This window comes from Acartia tonsa, chromosome 7 (genome assembly GCF_053477335.1).
Source record: "Acartia tonsa isolate MP-2025a chromosome 7, ASM5347733v1, whole genome shotgun sequence".
In the NCBI taxonomy this organism is placed as follows: Eukaryota; Metazoa; Arthropoda; class Copepoda; order Calanoida; family Acartiidae; genus Acartia; species Acartia tonsa.
Genome location: NC_137266.1, coordinates 9,056,085 through 9,076,911, shown reverse-complemented (window position 1 = coordinate 9,076,911; position 20,827 = coordinate 9,056,085). Strand labels below are relative to the sequence as shown.

The 20,827-nt window shown below is 31.8% G+C and overlaps 1 protein-coding gene across 8 annotated transcripts in view; it reads right to left on the bottom strand.

Moving 5' to 3' along the window:
- The window catches only part of LOC145324784 (uncharacterized), a 138,800-nt gene that overhangs the window by 41,713 nt on the left and 76,260 nt on the right, over positions 1-20,827 (bottom strand). For all 8 annotated transcript variants that reach the window (XR_013881323.1, XR_013881324.1, XM_080167418.1 and 5 more), the window contains 2 exons: positions 15,900-16,006; positions 9,305-9,398 (listed from right to left, as the gene is read on the bottom strand). Coding sequence is in view for 6 of the 8 variants with exons in the window: in XM_080167418.1 (XP_080023544.1) it covers positions 9,305-9,398; positions 15,900-16,006 (201 nt within the window). In the remaining 2 variants the exon portion in view is untranslated. The remainder of the gene's footprint in view (positions 1-9,304; positions 9,399-15,899; positions 16,007-20,827) is intronic.

The window sequence follows — 20,827 nt, the reverse complement described above, 5'->3', positions numbered from 1 at the left end:
GTCACTAAAATGTCAAAAGTTAGAAATTTTTGGGCACTTTTCTACCTTACTACACCTGGAAAAATTGCAATTATAAAGGGATTCATGTTACCTTTACTGAATTATGTAGGGGCAGTTGTCTTTCCATCTGAAGAAATAATTTTGCAAATTGAAAATCTCATTATTTCTTTCTTATGTCAAAGTAGACCTATTGCAAAATCTAAAATCTTTTCAAGTGTTGAAAATGGAGGTTTAGGAATACCAAAAGTAATAGAATTTTTACGCTCTTTAGATATTTTAATGTATAAAAAATCCTTATCTATAGTAGATACTTGGGCTTTAGAAATAAAAAATACTAGATGTCAAGCAAATGATCCATTTTATTTCAATGAAAAATTAGATAAGAATATTAATCCTATTTTATCTAGAATTATTGAATCATATATAATATTTTCAAATTCATTTTGGCTAAACCATGATAACATAAAAGATATGAGAATTTTTAAAAATAATTTCTTCTGTAATAGTGAAAAACAAATTGTAAGCAGGGCAATTTTTACAGAAACAACATGGGTACGATATGAAAATGATATAAAGTCAATTTGTTTTGGAGACCTGTTAAATATTGATAATATATGTCTAGATTATAGAAACTTTAACATCAAATCAAAGGTCAATTTTAATTACATGGAATTTTTGAGACTTCGAGGATTTGTTCAGCACAATATTGCTTTATATAGGTGTAAACTTTCAAAGCCCCAAACTAAAATCAGTTCACTTTTTTTAAAGCCAAAAGTAAAGTCAAAACATTTTCGTTACTTCTTATCAAATGATGATCAGAGGATAGAAAAGTGTAAGTCTTACGTAAATAGGTATAACTGGGCGAAAATAAGAGAATTTGACATAGAGAGAGAGCGTAAATGGCAAAAAGTATGGACTTTTTCCTTTTTACCAATAAATATCCGAGAATTCGCATTTAGGTCCATTAACAATTATAACTATTTTAATGCTAATATCTCTAATTTTAGGCCAGAATCTCCAGAATGTACACTTTGTAAGTTGGACCGTAATCTACCCGCACCGAGAGAAACAACACAGCACTTTTTTCTGGACTGTCCCGTCACCACAAACTTTACATCAAACTACTTCACAGAATTTCTACAGAATATGGAATTTAATTTCGACTCAAGCTGGCTGTTAGTAGGAGTCCCAAAAACGCTCACCAAAAACATTATTAATGTAGTTAATATTGAAATTACACTTGTCTTATTTTTTATCTTTCAGTCAAGACTGAAAAAAAAGATCCCTTTAAATTCAAATCTACTTGAATTTATTTCCTTTCAAAGAAAATTTTTGCTTAAAAACAAAAATTATAAATTAGGATATGAAAAATTAACAACATATCAATTCGACCCTGGATAAATGTCATACTTCGAATATAGAAAGAAAACTACCTGCAAATGAGGGCATTTCTAAAAAGTGTTTGTTTTTTCAAATCCATATGTAACATATAATTCCTACACTTTACACTTACAACAAACACACCAAATCTTTAGACACACTTAAGTATTTCACCTCAACTTCATCTCACCTGTAGAGTTTATAGGTGGGTATTGATAAATTAGTATAGTAGAAAAAAAAATTATGATCCCGAGGATTATTATTTCTTGTTATTCTAACTTTAACCATGTGAATTTAGGCATGTTTTTCACATGGTTACAGACAAGAAAAATTACCTCATCCAATAGAGGGTCAGTATATAACCTAAACAATATTCTTGAGGTGAAGCTTTCGGTAGTCTGCCCATTAAAGCATTCTGCAGTTTTCATTTAACAGGCCACACTTATTTATCCAGGGATAGATATAACAAACAATGGATTTAATTCTAAAATAATATTTAGGGGGCAAATAGAGAGGTCGTCAATATTACGATGTGTTGCCCCCCAACGACAGCTGAAAAACATGTATAGGTTTCGTGACTTTTCCCCCGAATTAAATTCGTTATTGGTATAAGCTGTTATTTATCCATCATTTACAGTTTAAAGTTCAGCTTTGTATCCTTTACACAGTTTTAATCAGTATATATTTAGGATTAGTATTGACCTAATATTTGTATCATAAACATTTTTGTAATTTCTTAATGACCCTTATTTTTTTTCTAGAACTTACTGAAGTTCTATCTTTTTAGTATAAAATTGACATATTTTGAGAATAGATTTGTTGAATAAGTCTTGACTTAATTTAAATGTACACCTTTTATGATAAACGGCAATTTTTCTTTCTCTTTTTTTTACTTCTGGTTTACAATCAACTAACACTTTTTTAAAGAGAATATCTTGGAATAATCTTTGTTTAATATTGTTATAATAACTCTTATAATTCAGATGTAAACGTTTTTATGTATATAACTAAGACAAATAAAGAATCAAATAATAAAAAAAAAAAAAAAAAAAAAAAAAAAAAAAAAAAAAAAAGGAAATCATAAGAAATTTAGCTAAATGAGTTGCTCACTTTGATACTATAAATCTATTTTCATATATTTAAAAAAGAATCTGTTACAGCATCCATGAAAGTGCTTAAGAGGACATTTCATATAACAAATTTACATAATTGGATATTCTATAAAATTGGATGTCCATATACCAGCCTTGAAAGCCTGTCTATGTATCAAAATGAATGATATCTAATGTGTATTAACCCTTTACAGTCGGGCCCCTTGCCGCACCTTAATCGGTCGGGGGGGGGGGGGGGCGTTCAATGCCCCCCCTAATTATCTCAGTTCCTATTAGAGCTAGAGGGCTAAATTTTTTTGTGCACGTCCCCTGTTTGATAATGAATTTCCGACCTTTTATAAGTCTAAGTAAATTTTCGCTTCCTTCACCCTTTTATTTAACAACCTTTGTTTTTAGGTCATTTTTATTTAAAAATTTCAAACGGCTGTAATTTTCTTATTTTTGAAGCTAGAAGAAAAATTTTTTCCCAGAAAATGTTTATTTTTATGTAAATTTTACATTAGAAATATCAAAATATAAATTTCAGCGGCCGCAGCTGTACTTGGCAGCTGCCAGCCGCCGCAGTCGGCGGTCGGCGGAAAAACGGCGGCGGATCTTCATGAAATTTTAATACGTTGTGTAGACATGTAGAAAAAGCTAAAGTTTAAAATTTGAAGTCTCTAAGTCAAAAATTGCGGCCACAGGAGCCTTTTAAAGATTTCTGGAGACCTGGAGGATCAGGACCTGCAGGATCATACCTGGAACCTGAAAGTGACTTGAACACCTGTATTTCATATAAGGATGTACTACTAGAGGATTTTTTAGTATTTTGGTATGATAAAATGCTTTGTTTTAGTCAAAAAAATATTTTTGCTCTTTACCTGGATGACCCTGCCAGGTTTGCTGGCATCCTGTGCCCGCCAGGATGGAGATATTCAAAAAATTCCAACTCTCAGTTATGTGTCATACCCATACTTAAAAAGTCAAGCAGTTTGGGCTCTTTATCTTTCACACACAGAAAATGAGATAGAAAAAACCGGATGGGGGGGCGTTCAACGCCCCCCCCCCCCCGACCGTTAAGGGTTAAGAGATATAAGTTTTCCGGAATTTTAATGTAGGGAGGAGATTTGAAATCTGAATCAAATTTTAGGAATTTTTTATAAAATTCGTTTTTTGTATAATTCTTTATCTAAAAGCGGAAATACAAATTAAGTTAATTTATTTTGGCATCCGTGATTGGTGGATTTAAAAAATCTGCGCTCTGATTGGATGTCGTACATCATTCAACCAATTAGAGCGCAGGTAGTTTAAAATCCACCTATCCTATTGGTCAAAATTAATTAACTTAAAACGTATTTCCGCTTTTAGATAAAGAATTATACAAAAAACGAATTTATAAAAAATCCTTAAAATTTGATGCAGATTTCAAATCTCCTCCCTACATTAAAATTCCGGAAAACTTATATCTCTTAATGTGTATCTTTCTTAATATGTAAGCAAAATTTGTATATTACATAAGAGACTTGTCAGTAAATGTCATTGGTTCTGTAATTACTTTTCCAGAGTTTAGCTACTCTTTCCTTTTTTTCAACTGTATAGTTTTATTTGTATGTAATGATACAATTTCAAATTGTAGGTTCTTAGTTTGCAACTAAATGCAGTCTAAAAGAAATCATAAAAAGAATCTGTAATCTGTAAAAATTTTATAATTGTTACCTTATTACAAAAAAAACTTTAAAATTACAAACTGTGAGGCTTTTAGAATAATATTATTAATTTAGTATTGACTGATTAAAAAAATACATGTTTAAATTTTTTCTATATTCTTTTTATAATTACAAATAATGCAAATGAACTTTCAAGCAATGAAACTATTGCGCTATTTCTACTATTGTCATCCTTGTTTTTTCTTTCAGCCACCAAATTGAGAAATGGCACAGGATGGAAAATAAGAAATGTTTCCACCAGAAGAAGATAATTTTTCACAGCATATTTTCCCTCAAAAACTTACTTCTTTTTTCTTATATACTTTCTTCTGGTTCTTTGTACAATAATTTATAATTCAAATTAAACTATAATTTACAGATTGTTTTTAAAATATTAAAAAAATTCGTCATTATGTTAAAGGTTTTTTGTTAAATTTCTAAATTAAAATATTTGTTTAGATAAAAGGATTTAGTAACAAATTTGGCAAATTTGAATCTCTCTGAAAAAAAAACTCAAAAGAAACAAGTAAATATCATCATTATTCTTTAAATTAGGCCCTTTTTTCACCCCTTTATTCTAACATTTAGAATGTTGTAAATTTATTATGAAAAGAAACTGTTTCATATTTAAAGATTTAGTTCCAACATTAGGAAAATAAATGAAAGTTTTTTTATTTTTATTTTTTCAAACACTTTGCACATTTATCCTTGTTCTACCCTAATACTCTAATTCTCTAAATTTCTGAAAGGTTTTGTTGACAAATCCATTTATTTTATATCAAATGTTTTTGATTAAATTCCAAGAAAAATTCTTAATTCTAAAGCCTGAAAAATTTAAGATTTAAATCTTTAAGTTCTTCCTTACTTTTTGTTGTTGTAAGAAATGATCTCAATATAGATCAATTTATTAGTAGCGAAGCTACTCTATAATTCGAAATGTCCGTCCGTCAGTCACGAAGTAGGGGAAACGTGATTTTCCCGGCTCCTATATAATATAGGAGGATGAAATTTTCAGGGATTAAATATGTTAACATTATTTATATTTTCACGAAGTCTTATTAAAATTCGTCAATTAATTGGGTTGCTAGATCGATTACTACATTTTTTAGTTTTCTTGATTTTCTCAACTCCTATTCACTTTAAACGGCTGAAATTTTCAGGGATTGAAAACCTCAATATTCTGCATACATTTATTAAGTTTTGTTGTTATTTGCTTAATGGTTGGGTTGCTAGATCGATTTCTAGATTTTTAAGTTTTCATGATTTTCTTTACTCTTTTTCAAGAGAGACGGCTGATGTTTTTAGGGATTAAATAAGTTAACAATTTACATATCCCAACAAAGTTTCATTAAGATTTGAAAATTGGTTGAGGTGCTAGATCAATTCCTAGATTTTCATGTATAAATCCTACAAGGTTTCCTGATTTTTTTAGTTTAATGTTTTTTATGAAACTGTTCCATAGTTAATTTTTTCAGGATATCCATCCATAATTTTTGAGCTTTCCTTCTTATGGATGTTGTCATCCTTGTTATAATATTATGCTTGCTTATCAACAAAAAGTCTCTGTCATAAGAACTTATTTATCTGAGTGTAAATCTTTTTCTAAATAAATTCAATGATGTTATTTTTTCCATTTGTAGTGTTTTGACCATTAAATTCAACATAAGCAAATCATCTATTGTTGTTTCAAATGAGTTTTGATGTCAAGAAAATTGCTTTTTAATGGGTTTATTATTGTTGCATAATTGATTTAAATTTGTGAATCAATTTATAAGTAATTATATTTTTTTGTGATCATATGTCAAAATATTTACCTTCCTTCTGAAAGAAACTTTTTAAAAATCGGATCTACTGCAGCTTACGGTAAAATATTGCTGGTAAGCAATATTTCCAAAAATCTATGAATTTTAAAGGCTGTTAGCTGCCAAACGGCTGAACGTACAGATCATACCCGCACACCATTTTAAGCGGCATAAGAAGGCCTACAAATAATCTGGAATAGCCAAGATCCAATTATGCACAGGGAAAGCTTCACTGAAGAAAAAACGCGTAAAATAGGTCTTTTTGCGCATTTCTCTGCACTGCGAGATAATTATGCATTATTGATTTATGGCTATTCAAGACTATTTGTAGGCCTTCTTATACCGCTTAAAACAGTGTGCGGGCATGAACTGTACGTTCAGCCGTTTGGCAGCTACCAGCTTTCAAAATTCATAGATTTTTGGAAATATTGCTTACCAGCAATATTTTACCGTGTACTGCAGTAGATGCAATTATCCTTATGATAAAGTAACAGGATGTCTGTCTGTCTCTTTGTCTTTTTGTGTGTTTGTCTGTCTGTGTGTTTGTCTGTATGATTGTACCAAAGGATTTTGCTAACTACTGAACCGATCAGGTTCACTTTAATAGAGTATCTTCTCTTAGGTCATGGGAAGATTTATACATATTTAAGGGAGGGTAGCACCGCCCTCCTAAGAGATATTGTCCCTCAAGAGCCCATTGAGGCCTCTAGGGATGGAGCCGCTAGGTTACTAAAAAGAAATGGAATAAGTTAATCATTTTGTATTTTTTGTCCTTAAAAAAATAGTTAGACAAATATCTTAATGCTAAAACATTCTAGTAATTTTAGTAATTATCTTTGCAAACATTTTTAATTATTTTTTCTAAACATCATTATTCCAAAAAAATGCAAATTAAATTTTTTAAAATTTTGAAAAAGCCAATATGAAAAAAAATTTATAATTTAAAAATTTCTTATACTTTAACATTTTTGAGTACATTTATACATATATAAATAGAACTACTGTATAAACAGTTTAACAGTAATGTGGCCTTAAAGTTTAAATTGCATCAATAATGATGAAAGGAATGTAGCATAATTATACCTTGTGAGGAACAATTATTTCAGGATGCTATAACTTTATTCATGGGCAGATTGGTGACCTTCATTCCAATTAAATAAGACTTGACAATTAGAAAAATCTATTTTGTAATAAATATGTTTCTTCTTTAAATGATGAGCATAAATTTAAATATATTCTTCATTTATTACTACTTTTTAATAGTTTTTATTGTTTCCTCTTTTTTATACAATCACCAATGACTAGAAAAATTTTTAAAAAATATATAAGAATTAAGTTATCCATCAATATACTAGATGTCTTGGATTTGTATATTGAAAAACCAGAAAATTAGGCTTTAATTTGTCAAATAATTATAAAATTATTTATTTATAGTTTTAAGCATTTTCAAGAAATTACTTTTCTTACACTCAAAAATATTTTTTCTGAAGAATTTGAATTTGGCTAAATCTGCAGCCAAAAGTAATATTATAAATATATCATAAATTAAAATACAATAATTCTAACTTGGCATCAGTGTTTAAACCTTACAAAGGTCAGACCATGGTTGGTTAAATAGCCTGAAAAGCTAATGAATCCATTGTTCACAAAGTGCAATACATGGAAAAATGTATTGGTTAGAAAGTTAGGTAGGTTCATAAAAAAAGATTCACAAAATTGTACTTGCTTATAAAATACATGATTTTTATGTCTATTTATTTTAAAAACAAAACTTAATAATAATTCAGTAGAAATATATAATGTACTAGAACTTATTATTCTTTGTTAGATAACTTTAATGCAACCATGGGTAATAGAAAAAGAAAATGGAATAGTTCTTGAATTTAATGTACTTTACAGTTTTTCCCTAAGAAAATCATTAATATTACATTATCAACCATATTGAATCTTACAAAGAGTTCTTAAATTTGAAATATCGGCATAATACCAGCTTAAAATTGCTTTAAATTATGATTATATATTTGTAAGCATTATAATTTCCCATTACAACTGTATCTCTACCTCCAAATATTTATTACTTGATTGTAATTACTTTGTTGTTGAGCCTCTGAAAAACTTTTTTTAGTTTTTGCAAAAAAACGAGTTTCCAATCCAAAAATCCGGGGGTAGTTGAGTAAGTGGGGTGTTTTTACAATAACATAAACAAAATAATTATTTCTCTTCGAGGAAAGTATCAGGTGATTGTTTAGGCTCTTTTATTGATAGATTTAACTCTTGTTGTGGTTTTATGCTATTTTCTGCTCTTCCCTGCCCCTTTGAATACAGAGCTCTTAGATGGATGGGTCACAGCCGGTAGTACTTATATAAATTTGAAAGTTTTTTTCGTCTGTAGCATAAGATTTCGATAACTACTTTCGATGGTTTTATGCCCTTTTCTGCCATCCAACATCCCTTCCAATCAGAAATGTTAGGTGCGTAACATAAAAGACATATTAAGAAATATGTAAAAAGTTAAACAATTAGATCATTAAAGTAGGGCACAGTTCACAAAAAAAAAAGGTCGACCTATAGGTCGACAAAGGAAATTTTAGGTCGACCCATAGAAGCTTTAGGTTGACCGATTTTATAAAGGTATTTGTGGGTTGTACTTTTTTAGGATGACCTACAGAAAAAATCGGTCGACCTTTATAAGTTATTTGTGAACTGGGCATAGGACACTCAAATATAAGTAAACGGGGAAAACAAAACAACCAATGAAATTGGGCTTATGAAGAAAAGAATTGAGAACTTGTTAGAAAAAAGGGATAAATTCAAATAAAACAAAGCTTCACTACTTCAATTATAAAATTTGCTGGTTTGTATGAAAACTGTTGAGCAAAAGTTGAGTAATTAAATCTTTTTTATGTGTTCACACTTTTTTGTTTCAGTTTTTACAATTTACTGGAAACTATGTTTTATAACTAAATATTCTGGGTTCTATGTTGGAGTTTACAATTTTGAATTCAAACTAATTTTACACAAAACAAATCTATATTAGGAGATTTCCACTATAAAAAATGAACTGTCATATTTCTTTAAAATTTTAGAATATTTAGTATATTTGAAAGGCACAATCCTAAAAGATTAATCTAAGAAAATAGATTTTTAAAAAATAGTTTTTGTATCGCCTTTGTAACATTTTACCTGTTTTATGCTCAAAGGGCACTTAGTGGGAAGGTACCAACACATTTAAGAATATACAACAAATTGAAACAACTTGTATATTAATTATTAATATCTGTCAATACATGAAATTTTGATGGATAAAAATACTAAAAATACTTACGACTATTCTCCATATTCATTTGTTCCTCAATTCTCATCTGGTTCAGTTCTTCCTCGAGCATCGAGTTCACCAGTTGGTTCGTATATCTGTCATCCTATAAAATATGTATAATTTTGTTTCTTATATGATGCACCGTTCTCTTGAAGGAGGGGAGGGGGAGTCTCTCCACTTTGAAAAAATTTACTTTAAACACAAAAACAAAAATGGTAAAGGGCATTTTTTCTATAGATCTTTTTATCTTAGGAGGGTTTTAGTACATTCTCTCAAAATAGTTATAAACCTTCCCTGGATCTACAAGAAGCTGTAAAGGAGAACCCTATAGGTTCAGTGGTTGGCGAGATCCTTTGACACAATGACAGATATCCTGTTAGGACAGACGGACATTCCAATTTGATTATATAGTACCTTCACTACAAAGAAACAAAAGGGCGACAATTTGGCCCATTAAGCATATCCTGTTACATAAAGTAGTAAGGTTTTTTTGTCTGAAGCTTAAGATCTCAATAACTACTGAACCGATTGATTTTTCCCTTTGAGGGAATCTTTAAATAGATCCAGTTATGGGATTAAGATTTAAATCTTGATATTGTTTTAGGCTATTTATCTCGCCCCTTTCTTCCCCTCCGCTAATGCAGAGCGCCTAGAGGCTAGTGGCTTAGCAGCTAGTAACTAATAAATTAGTAATGATACATTTTAAGAAGTAAAAAAGGAAAGTATTTCTTTTACTGTAAATGTAAACTGGTATAACCCTTGTAAACAATTTTATTCTTTTATGGGCAATAAAGCTGATTTTAATTTCTAATTAGATTTCAAAACATACATAAAACAAAAATAAAATGCTAAGCTACAAATGATTTTCTTTACTTCTCCATTGTAGGAATAAAATACTTTTTTCAAAGAAATATAAATCCAACTCAAAGCACTGACATACTTTTTTTAACCAGAGGCTAAGCCCCTAAAGACGCCTCTAGGTGAATATGGGGAAAGGGAGACCGTTTTCATTTAACAAAAAAAAACTTTGGGTGGTACTGGGGGGATATACTTTCCAAGAACGGGAAGATGAAGGTACCTACACCAAAAAAACTAGTATATGAAAGTCCAGTAAGTCATACAGAGGCGCTGCCTAGCGGCACTTTTTTTTCTAGGAGTGATTTATCTTAGTTGTACCCCTCGCATTAAAAAGGTATACACCTTCCCTGGAATAGAGACATAGACTTACAGACATCCTGTCACTTTTATATTTGAATTAATCCTATCTATACAAATATCTTCAACAATGACGTCAACATGCTCAACAAGAGGTCTGAGATCAACAGCAAGTGCAGACATAGTGCCAAGTGTAACTGAAGATTGCTTAATGCATGAAACATGATGTTTTACAAATAATCTTTTTTTTTTTTTATTCTATGTGGACTTTATACAAATTTAATATCTATCTATTCAAAGAGTATGTTGTGTATCTTAAAATCTGGCTTCGTCTTTTGTAATTAAAAAGTTGTTGATTAGTGTGGTGTCAAAACTTTGGGAGCTTGAGCCATCACTAAGTCAGACATACAAAACTGTCATAATATGTTATAAGCGAAGGTCCATCCGTACGTCCGTCTGTAAGGGATACCTCTGATCGTTAGTTTAGGCATTTTAGAATCGATTTCAAATTTTGGATGATGATTCCTGTACCAGTTAAGTACAATTTCTAAGCGTAGCAACTCTATAATCAATATCAAAAAGTCCGTATGTTAATATTAAACAGAATAATTTTTTGCTTTTTTACCGCCATTACCGCTATTTACTTGATTTTTGAAAAATGGATTCCTTGAACTATTTAACATAATTATATGACCCAAGCATATTACTAACCAAGTCTTATTATGTATGTCAAAATTCAGCATCTTGCATTTAAGTGATTTTTTTAATTTTAAATTAGTTGTTACTCTATTTGTGTAAATGTTCGATTATCTGTCATGTCATTTCTTGACTGATTTGTAAAGCTTCAATTTTTTCCATCCGTGTTATATTGTAACCGTTTTTTAATGAATAAATGCCTTTTAAGTTTGTGTGGCTATTTTCTTTCTAATTAAAATTTAGCATTTGTGTATGAACTCCCTTTCACCTTGTATCTATATATTTTGTAATTACACACAATATATTGACATACAGGTGTTCAAACATTACAACACAGTTTTTAAATCCCTATAATAAAGTAAGAGGGTGTGTATTTGTCTTTACTGAGGGATCTCGCTAACGGCTGAACCGATAAGATTCTCCTTTACAGGGTAGCCTCTCATGGGAAGGTTTATAACTATTTTTGGGGAGGGTACCACCACCCTCCAAAGAGAAATCGCCCCTAGAAAAAATGAATCCCCCAAAAATCCCCCCTCCGCAAGTGCTCCTAGAGGCTCCTAGTAGTAAATAATGTAATAATAGTAGACTGGGCATTTTATTAATTCAAATATAGATTAAATGAGCATATATTTTTATTTTGGAAGTTTTTTGGGTCAACAAAATTAAAAGTTGCGGGTTTCGTCGCTTTTCTCCTATTGTTATCCCCTGCGAGGCCTATTTTCTAACCCAAACATTAATATTTACCTAACCTAAAATATCTATCAAAACACAAACCCGCTACTTCATTTTCTTTCCAAGATACGTGTTTTTCTTGTAAAAGTGATTATTTAGCTAATTGTTTTATTTACTAAAATGTATGAATACATATAGCAATATAAATTAAACTATTTAGGTCATCTTTTAGCCAACAGATATGTTGGAAAACTTTAAAATGCTCATGGCATATGTTCTTTAAAGAATTATCTTTGAAAAATGTTCTGAACAACCTCATTGTTTGTAAAAATGTAATACCTATATATACACAAGGTTAAGTACACTTTAACCAAAAATTTACTTCGTTTTGTTTATAACAAATAAGAATTTTGCATATCTATATAGAAATAGGTTCTTCTAGAAGGTATAATTGCCATTGTCCGTCCGTCCATAACGCTATTAGGGAAATATTACTTTCTCGGCCATTATTCAAGATACTGCTGATTTTTTTGTGAAAAAATTCCTCATAAAAGAAAATCCAGTATTAAACTTATTTGGTTCTTTGTCCGTTTATTTTTCATTGATGTTGTCATCCTTGTTAAAATAAAATCTATTTCTAAAATAATAGTTAGTTCGCAATTGCTACTTTATGACAAATTGTCATTCAAGAATTTGATGGTCTACTTACAATTACTCCATAAGTTATAATCCTGAACCCATGCCAAATATTTCATAATTTAGTCTTATGGTCTGTAATGTTGTTCCTTTGTGCATTACTAGCGGCTACGCCCCTAGAGGCCTCTAGTGCACTTTAAATGTTTTTTTTTATATTTAAAATATGTCTATTTTGCGTTTGACGTTTATGTTGGCGTTTTTTGTGATTTCTCTTGGGAGGCTGTACCCTCCCCCAAAAGAGTTATAAACCTTATCGGGACTTATGAGAATCTATCCTGTTAAGGAGAACCCGATCGGTTCAGCAGTTAGCGAGATCCTTCGGTACAGACACACAGACAAACAAACATCCTGTTACTTTAGTATAAGGATTTTATAAAGTTGGGGCATTAATAATACCTTATATAGAAATCAACAAATTTTTTTTTAATTATAAAAAATAAGATGTCAAACAAATTTTTTTGTAGATTTTCATAAAAAATATTAGAAGATTTTTTATTTATTTAAGAGAGTAAAACACTACAGGGGGTAGGGGTTAAATAACCGTTTTTCCCTACCCCAATGACCTTGTGCCGACTCTAAAATTGATCTTTGAAAATCAACCAATGGTGTCGGGAATATTAACCCTTAACGGTCGGGGGGGGGGGGCGTTGAACGCCCCCTCATCCGGTTTTTTCTATCTCATTTTCTGTGTGTGAAAGATAAAGAGCCCAAACTGCTTGACTTTTTAGGTATGGGTATGACACACAACTGAGAGTTGGAATTTTTTTAATATCTCCATCCTGGCGGGCACAGGATGCCAGCAAACCTGGCAGGGTCATCCAGGTAAAGAGCAAAAATATTTTTTTGACTAAAACAAAGCATTTTATCATACCAAAATACTAAAAAATCCTCTAGTAGTACATTCTTATATGAAATATAGGTGTTCAAGTCATTTTCAGGTTCCAGGTATGATCATGCAGGTCCTGATCCTCCAGGTCTCCAGAAATCTTTAAGAGACTTCAAATTTTAAACATAATCTTTTCTTACATGTCTACATAACGTATTAAAATTTCATGAAGATCCGCCGCCGTTTTCCCGCCGACTGTCGACTGCGGCGGCTGGCAGCTGCCAAGTACAGCTGCGGCCGCTGAAATTTATATTTTGATATTTCTAATGTAAAATTTACATAAAAATAAACATTTTCTGGGAAAAAATTTTTCTTCTAGCTTCAAAAATAAGAAAATTACAGCCGTTTGAAATTTTTAAATAAAAAAAGACCTAAAAACAAAGGTTATTAAATAAAAGGGTGAAGGAAGCAAAAATTGACTTAGACTTATAAAAGGTCGGAAATTCATTATCAAACAGGGGACTTGCACAAAAATATTTAGCCCTCTAGCTCTAATAGGAACTGAGATAATTAGGGGGGGCGTTGAACGCCCCCCCCCCCCCGACCGATTAAGGTGCGGCAAGGGGCCCGACTATAAAGGGTTAAGTTTCAGTTTGTTAGAGTTGATTGGTTTGATTGATAGCAAGCATTTTGGGCAGGAGTAGGTTAATGAAGTTGGTGGGTTCCCAGTTTCAGCTTACTGGGCTCATTTGGAGACTTACAAAATTGATGAAAAGTCAAAATTGCAAGGCAGTCTTATAATAAAAATGTTTGTTATATAAAAAGTTATAAAGAATTATAAAATCTTATAAAGAGTTATAAAAAGTTAAAAAATGTTATAAAATACAGAAAACATCTAAAAATTTGTAAACAAATTTTTTAAATTCTTCTCTGAACCTTTAGGAAAAAAGCCCCTAGAGGCTAGAAGCCACTAGTTATTATATCAAATTACTAGCGGCTTTGCCCCTAGAGGCCTAGAGGGGTACTTAAGGAAAGCGGGGGGTTGATTGAAAGTCAACCCACCACTTTTAATTTTAATTCTTAAAGAAAAGTTTTTTTTTTAAGCAGATGGTTAATCTTTTGGGGGGCTAGTTTTCTTTGAAGGTGGTTATAACCTCCCCAAAGATAGTTCTAACCCTTCCCTCAACCTATAAGCAGCTACATTGTAAAGGAGAACCATGTCGGTTCAGCGTTATGCGAAATTCTTCTGTACAGACAGTCACACACTCTGTTACTTTTAAATAAGAATTTTTGCTTGGGACTTTATACTAAACTAGCGGCTACGCCCCTAGAGGCCTCTAGTGGCACTTTGAATGTTTTTTTTCTTATTTAAAATATCTAATTAGAGAAATTATTGCTTTATGTTTCGTTCAAGTCTCTTTTTCGGGATGGGCAATTTTTTTCTAGGGGCGATTTCTCTTGAGAGGGTGGTGGTACCCTCCCCCAAAATAGTTATAAACCTTCCCGGGACCTATGAGAAGCTACCCTGTTAAGGAGAACCCAAACGGTTCAGCGGTTAGCGAGATCCTTCGGTACAAACACACAAACACACAGACAAACATAGACATCCTGTTACTTTAGTATAAGGATTATTGTAAAAATATTTTTCGTTGATTAATTTTGAGAAAAATAAAAATAGATCTCCAACATTGTTGTTTCTATTTTGCAACTCTATACACTGTATACAATTATCAATTTATACAAGAGTTTTCTATTTGTTTATTTCTGTTTTCAGGATTTTAAATGCAACTTTTTGAATGGGATATTATTGACGTCAGGAAAATTTAATTACAACACAGAAATAAATGCATAAGAGGTTTCGTGATTTTTTTGGGGCGAATTTAACAGCAGTTTGAAATTAGTAAAACATTTGACTAGATTTTTAGATTTTTTTGTAGTACGTTTTTTTTTGTCTGTAGCGAAGGATCTCACTAACCGCTGGAGCGATATGTTTCTATATTACAGTGAAGCTTCTTATAGGTCCAGGAAATGTTTTTAACTATTTTGGGGGAGGGTATCTCAACCTTCCAAAATTTGTCAAACCCCCAAAAAATATTTTACTTTTTCTTTTTAAAATCTACGTTAAAAATGAGGGTAGGGGGTTTATATTTCACCCTCCACTTTACGTGTCCTTAAAGTCTTAAACAGTTCTATTACTACTATCCATATATGTTTCCCCGTTATCCCAAAATCAACTTATTCTATTATCTGAGTATTATTATTCTTATTACAAATCAGAAATATTCCATCATTTTCTACCCTTTATCTATCCAATAAATGTATAAGTATAAATGTATAATCTAGACGACTACTTGGCCTTAGTGGCAGAGAACCTTTTTGTCTGCTAGCAAATTACGTGTTTTTCTTTTGTAGGGACTCGGCTTTAGTCATATTTCCGACGATAATAGCTGATTTCAAATATCCAATAAAATATCGGGACAGGGTTCCCGCCCTGTGGACAGAGTTACCTAATACCTATAGCTCATGCCCCCTCTATTCCTCCTCTATATATGTACCTACCTCAAAACCACATTGCATCTCTCTTGTCTGGATATTATTTCTATCCTCACGACGAATAAATTCTTCCTGGATCTCCGCCTCCATTTCAGCTTCGTATGGGTTACCGCCTAAAAAATTTTAAACTTTGTAATACAGTGGAAACCAGAGGCGTGCATAAAGGGGGATGTATTTACACCCCTTGAAAATTTGGGGGGTTTATACATATTAATGCAGTACGTGTTTGCTTAACAACATTCTTAATTTTCATATAAAAGTAACAGGATCTGAGTCTGTCTGTCTGTGTGTGTGTGTACCAAAGAATCTCGCTAAACACTGAACCGATATGGTTCTCTTTTACAGTGTAGCTTTTCATTTTGTATTAAAAAGTTTATACAAAAAAAAAGAGGGACCACCCTTCGAGGACAAAAATTCCCTAGAAAATAATGAACCAACACCCAAAAAAATTCTTGCTTTTTTTAGAACTGAAATTACCCCCACCTCCTGTGCCCTTAGAGGCCTCTAGGGTGTAGCCGGAAATATGTTACACAAATCGTTTAATCATGTACCTTATGAACCAAAAGACTTATTTAACAAAAATGAATTACCATAAATTCTGTACACGAAATATGTTATATTTTTAATACATGTGAAATATGTAATATTTTTACATACAAAAAGTGCAATTTGCATATTCAGTAAAAAAAAAACTTATACTTTTTAATATAAAAGGATTGAAGACTATACCAAGGTTAAACAAAGTTATAGTACAAATTTTTATATTTGTTTTTTTTCAATATAAAATATTGTGATACGAATACAAGGAAAACAAAGGTTTCATTGATAACAAGGGTCTTAAAACAGGAAGCTTAACAATTCAAATTATAAAAAAAAAAATATATAGTGACAGACTATAAAAATCAGAACATAATCAATCTAAAATGGATTTTATTTTTTTCTCTATTAAACCTATTTATCATCGAACAAGGTTTGAAATCAATAGGATAATTTTAACTATCTGTCACAAAAAGACTGACCGACTATGTATAAAAAATTATCACAATCTTCTAAAAAGCAACTACCATATGATTGTGTTAAAGCCATAACCATTGCCCTTGAAAACTGTCATAATTTTATAAGTCATGGAAATTAAAGGATATACCTAATTCATCTCCCTATCGTGTCTACCCCCTTTGAGGCTTCTAGGGAAAGCGGGGAGTCGACCCTCTACTTTAAGTTTAAGATTTAAAAAGAAACAGTTTTAAAAAAGAGAGAATGGGATTTTTTCAAGAGCTATAAGAAACTTCACTGTAAAGGAGCCTTATATCGGTAGCAAGGTATACAGCCTCATTTGAAGTAAAAACAATTTAATTTGTCTAATCATTAAAATAGGTAGATTAATTTATTTCTTAGACATTTGCGTTTATCAATCTTATCTTATAGAAGTTGTCAACCTTGTTTATTTAATACAGTATATCAGAGAGAGAGGAGACAATTGGCTGTTTATTACATTAGTCTCCAAAGTTTTATAAATCTTTTCTTATTCGTTGGTTTTAAACTTTTGGGACTTCTGATTGGTAGATTCGTTAAGTTGAGTGTTCAAACCTTTCAACCAATAAATTTAATGTACAGTAGGGGTAATTTTGTGTAGCATCATTGGGGATGTACATCAATTTATCGGCCATTGTCTTATTCCTTTAGATCCCTGACAGTATATACCTTGTATCTCCCATAGAAAGACACTTGAAACAAATTTATTACAACACTTTTACACCAAAATCCCATAAAATCAAAATATCAGGAAATTGGTTGTGAAGGGGTTTTAAGAATACATTGGCGGATTTTTAAAGTTTAGGAAAAGTTAAATTTATTTCTTATTTTCTGGTTACAATATTATTGCTTGTTGTTTAAACAAACTTTTTAAAAATAAATATAATCAATTTATAATTTTATAAAAGTAACTGGATGTCTATCTATATAAACCGAAGTATCTCTGTAACCGCTTTTCAATGTAGCTTCTCATAGGTTCTTGGAAGGTTTATAACTATTTTAGGAGATGGTGAAATAATCTTCCCTAGAAAACTTCCCCCTCTAAAAACAGTCAGACGGACGAACGGAGCCATGAATGTTTCCCATTTCATTGCAATAGACAGACGTTCATAAGGATGAACTGGCATTTTCGCTTTTAGAGTAGCATCGCTACTAAAACTTATTGTCAATGCTAGGGCTTGGCAGCCGATTGTAAGCCTCAGAGAAATTTTAAAATTTCCAAAATAAGCTGGAAGTCTAAACCTGGCCAAAATATGATAATATCTCTTTTCAAACAAACTTTCAAAGAACCCAAACGGATTTTAGGTTGAGGCTCAGTCGCCTCTGATGCGCGGCTGTCGAGCCCTGATTAATGTACCTAAAAGTACATTACAGAATGTATAAAATTAGAAATAAAATTTTTCTCGTAATTATTCGAATCCGGTGGATAGGAACCGGTTCTCATCCATACGAAAAAACTATAGCCTAGTTCACAAAAGACAAAGGTCGACCTCTGGAAATTTTAGGTCGACCTAAAGAAGCTTTAGGTTGACCGATTTTATAAAGGGATTTGTTAGTTGTACTTGTTTAGGTTGACCTACAGAATAAATCGGTCGACCTCTAAAAGTTGTTTGTGAACTGGGCATAGGTCTAGCATCGAATTATATTCAGCTTTCTACTATTATATCCGGGTTTCCACGAATATAAAAACAGTGTGGGTGCGAATGGGGCGTTTGTCCAACTTTAGGTATGGAGACCGCTCTTCTATGAGTACTACTAAAAACCTACTTTTACTGCAATACACATAGACATTCTCATCGTCGGTTCGTTTGTTTAGAATGCTTAACCCTCTATTCCCACAAGTATAATACGAATTTGGTTGAGCTGGTGGAAGCTCAACAAAAGACCCACGCGAAGTATTATGTTGCTTTAACCTAAGAATAGATGATTGGTTTTGATATTCGATCAGAATTATATAAGTATATTAAGTATTAAGGAAGGAAAATGTTTTTATAAAGTGTATTTATATTACAAGTGCATAAGTTAAGTATGAAAATATTTACAGGATAAGTGTTAAAATTATAAGTAGAGTAGGACAGAAATGTGCCCTAAGTCCCAAGCAGTGAATTGTGCTAAGTGTTAGAATTCTAACATAAGGCCTGAGCTCAATTCATGCTAAGTACTAAGGGGCCTAAATTTAAACTACAATGCATGCCAAACAACTAAGTCATTACCTTTTAAAGCCAGAAAGAGAAGTTGATGGTAGGGGAGTCAATAAATAACTGAATAAATTCAAGAGGTACATGCTATAACATTAGCTCTGGACCAGGATTTTAGTGTTTGTCTGTGCAATTAAATGTCTGTGTGTTAATATGTGACGTAAATCAGGCATGGTTGTAGGCATACATATTTGTGCTGATTGTTTATATGATTACATTAACAATAAACATAATATCTTTAATAAACATATACTATTAGCAAATCACATACAGATTACCATGAATAGGCTAGCGTTACCCATATATGGTGTCATATAGGTAAAGATAGGCCTATGAATGCATAAATTGATACAAATAATGCCTTGGGCCTAGCTAAAGTAATTGTGTCTTGCCCCTGAGTGCTACTAGATAATTGCAGGGCACGCGTCAATCAAATATTCATAATATGCTCTATAAAGTGTTGACTTTATATCAAGCATAGATAGATAGTTGTGGATGCGAAGCATTTCTGTAAAAGTCTCATATGTACGTTCAAAGAATTTGAAAATTGAGGATCGCATCTCCAATGGGGGTAAGTTGTTAAAAAAGAAAAAAGAGAAAAAGAAAAAGTTTAGTAGTCCCAGTATAGGCATATATAATAAACTATAAATGTATTCCAAGCCAAGTTAAATACGCTTTCCATTGAGAAAGTAAGCTTTGCGTATTTTCATGGCTGGGTATACAAGATGATAAACCTCCCAAATAGAATACATTCTTTTCTTTAGGGGTTTAGTTTTATCTAACATTGTCACATCAATAAATGTTTTTGCGTTGGTTAGTCTGGATAGTTCAGCTTCTTCTGATGATGAACTAGGTGGTGAAATGCTCTCTTTCGAAGTGTAGACTGAGGTTGGGGGTGAGGTAGATATGTAGCTAAGGGCGTCCACTTGTGCTACCTCGTTGCCATTCTCGTCCAAAGTGATTGAGTGATTTTCCAGGTCATAGTAGAGTTGGTTGAGGTCATTGGTAGAGAGGGATAGTGTGCTGCTGGAGCTAATGTCACTATCGGTCTCCACTCTACTATCTTCTCTGGTATTCAGGGCTGTATTTAACAAGAAATTCCTGATGGTGATGGACAGGTTCTCTGAGAATCCATCGTACTCTGGTGTGGTGATAATGTTGTTGTTCTCGTCTATAGCGTCAAGGTGTTGACAGGAACACAACCGCAATCCGTCCAAGGTAGGGTGGTGGTAGGGCTCCAATACTCCATGATCATCTAGGTTATCTCCAGGCTGGTCCATGGTAGATCCTAAAAAGAGTTAGTGCGCGTGCTCCAACCGGTTCCTTGGGGTATCCTGGCTATGGTAATCTAAACAAAAGAACTTTTAATAATCTTTTATTAATCATTTCATCCCTGGGATATTCTAGAAATTCTTTTCATTACAGATAGACCTATAATGGATTGGTTAGTTATCTCTATTTCTGTTAAATATAACTGTTTCCTGAATTTAAACAACATTTTTATATAAAATTATAAGTACAATTAATATTTATATATCGTATTAAGTTCTTTGGTTACATTATTCGTATATATGTATAAATATAAGATTTTACTAACAATAGTTGGTAACCCTTGTTTGTATATTTTGTATATGTACATATGGTTTATACCATTGTTGGCATTAGCTGTATTTATTTTATTTTTAACACGAATAAATTTTAATC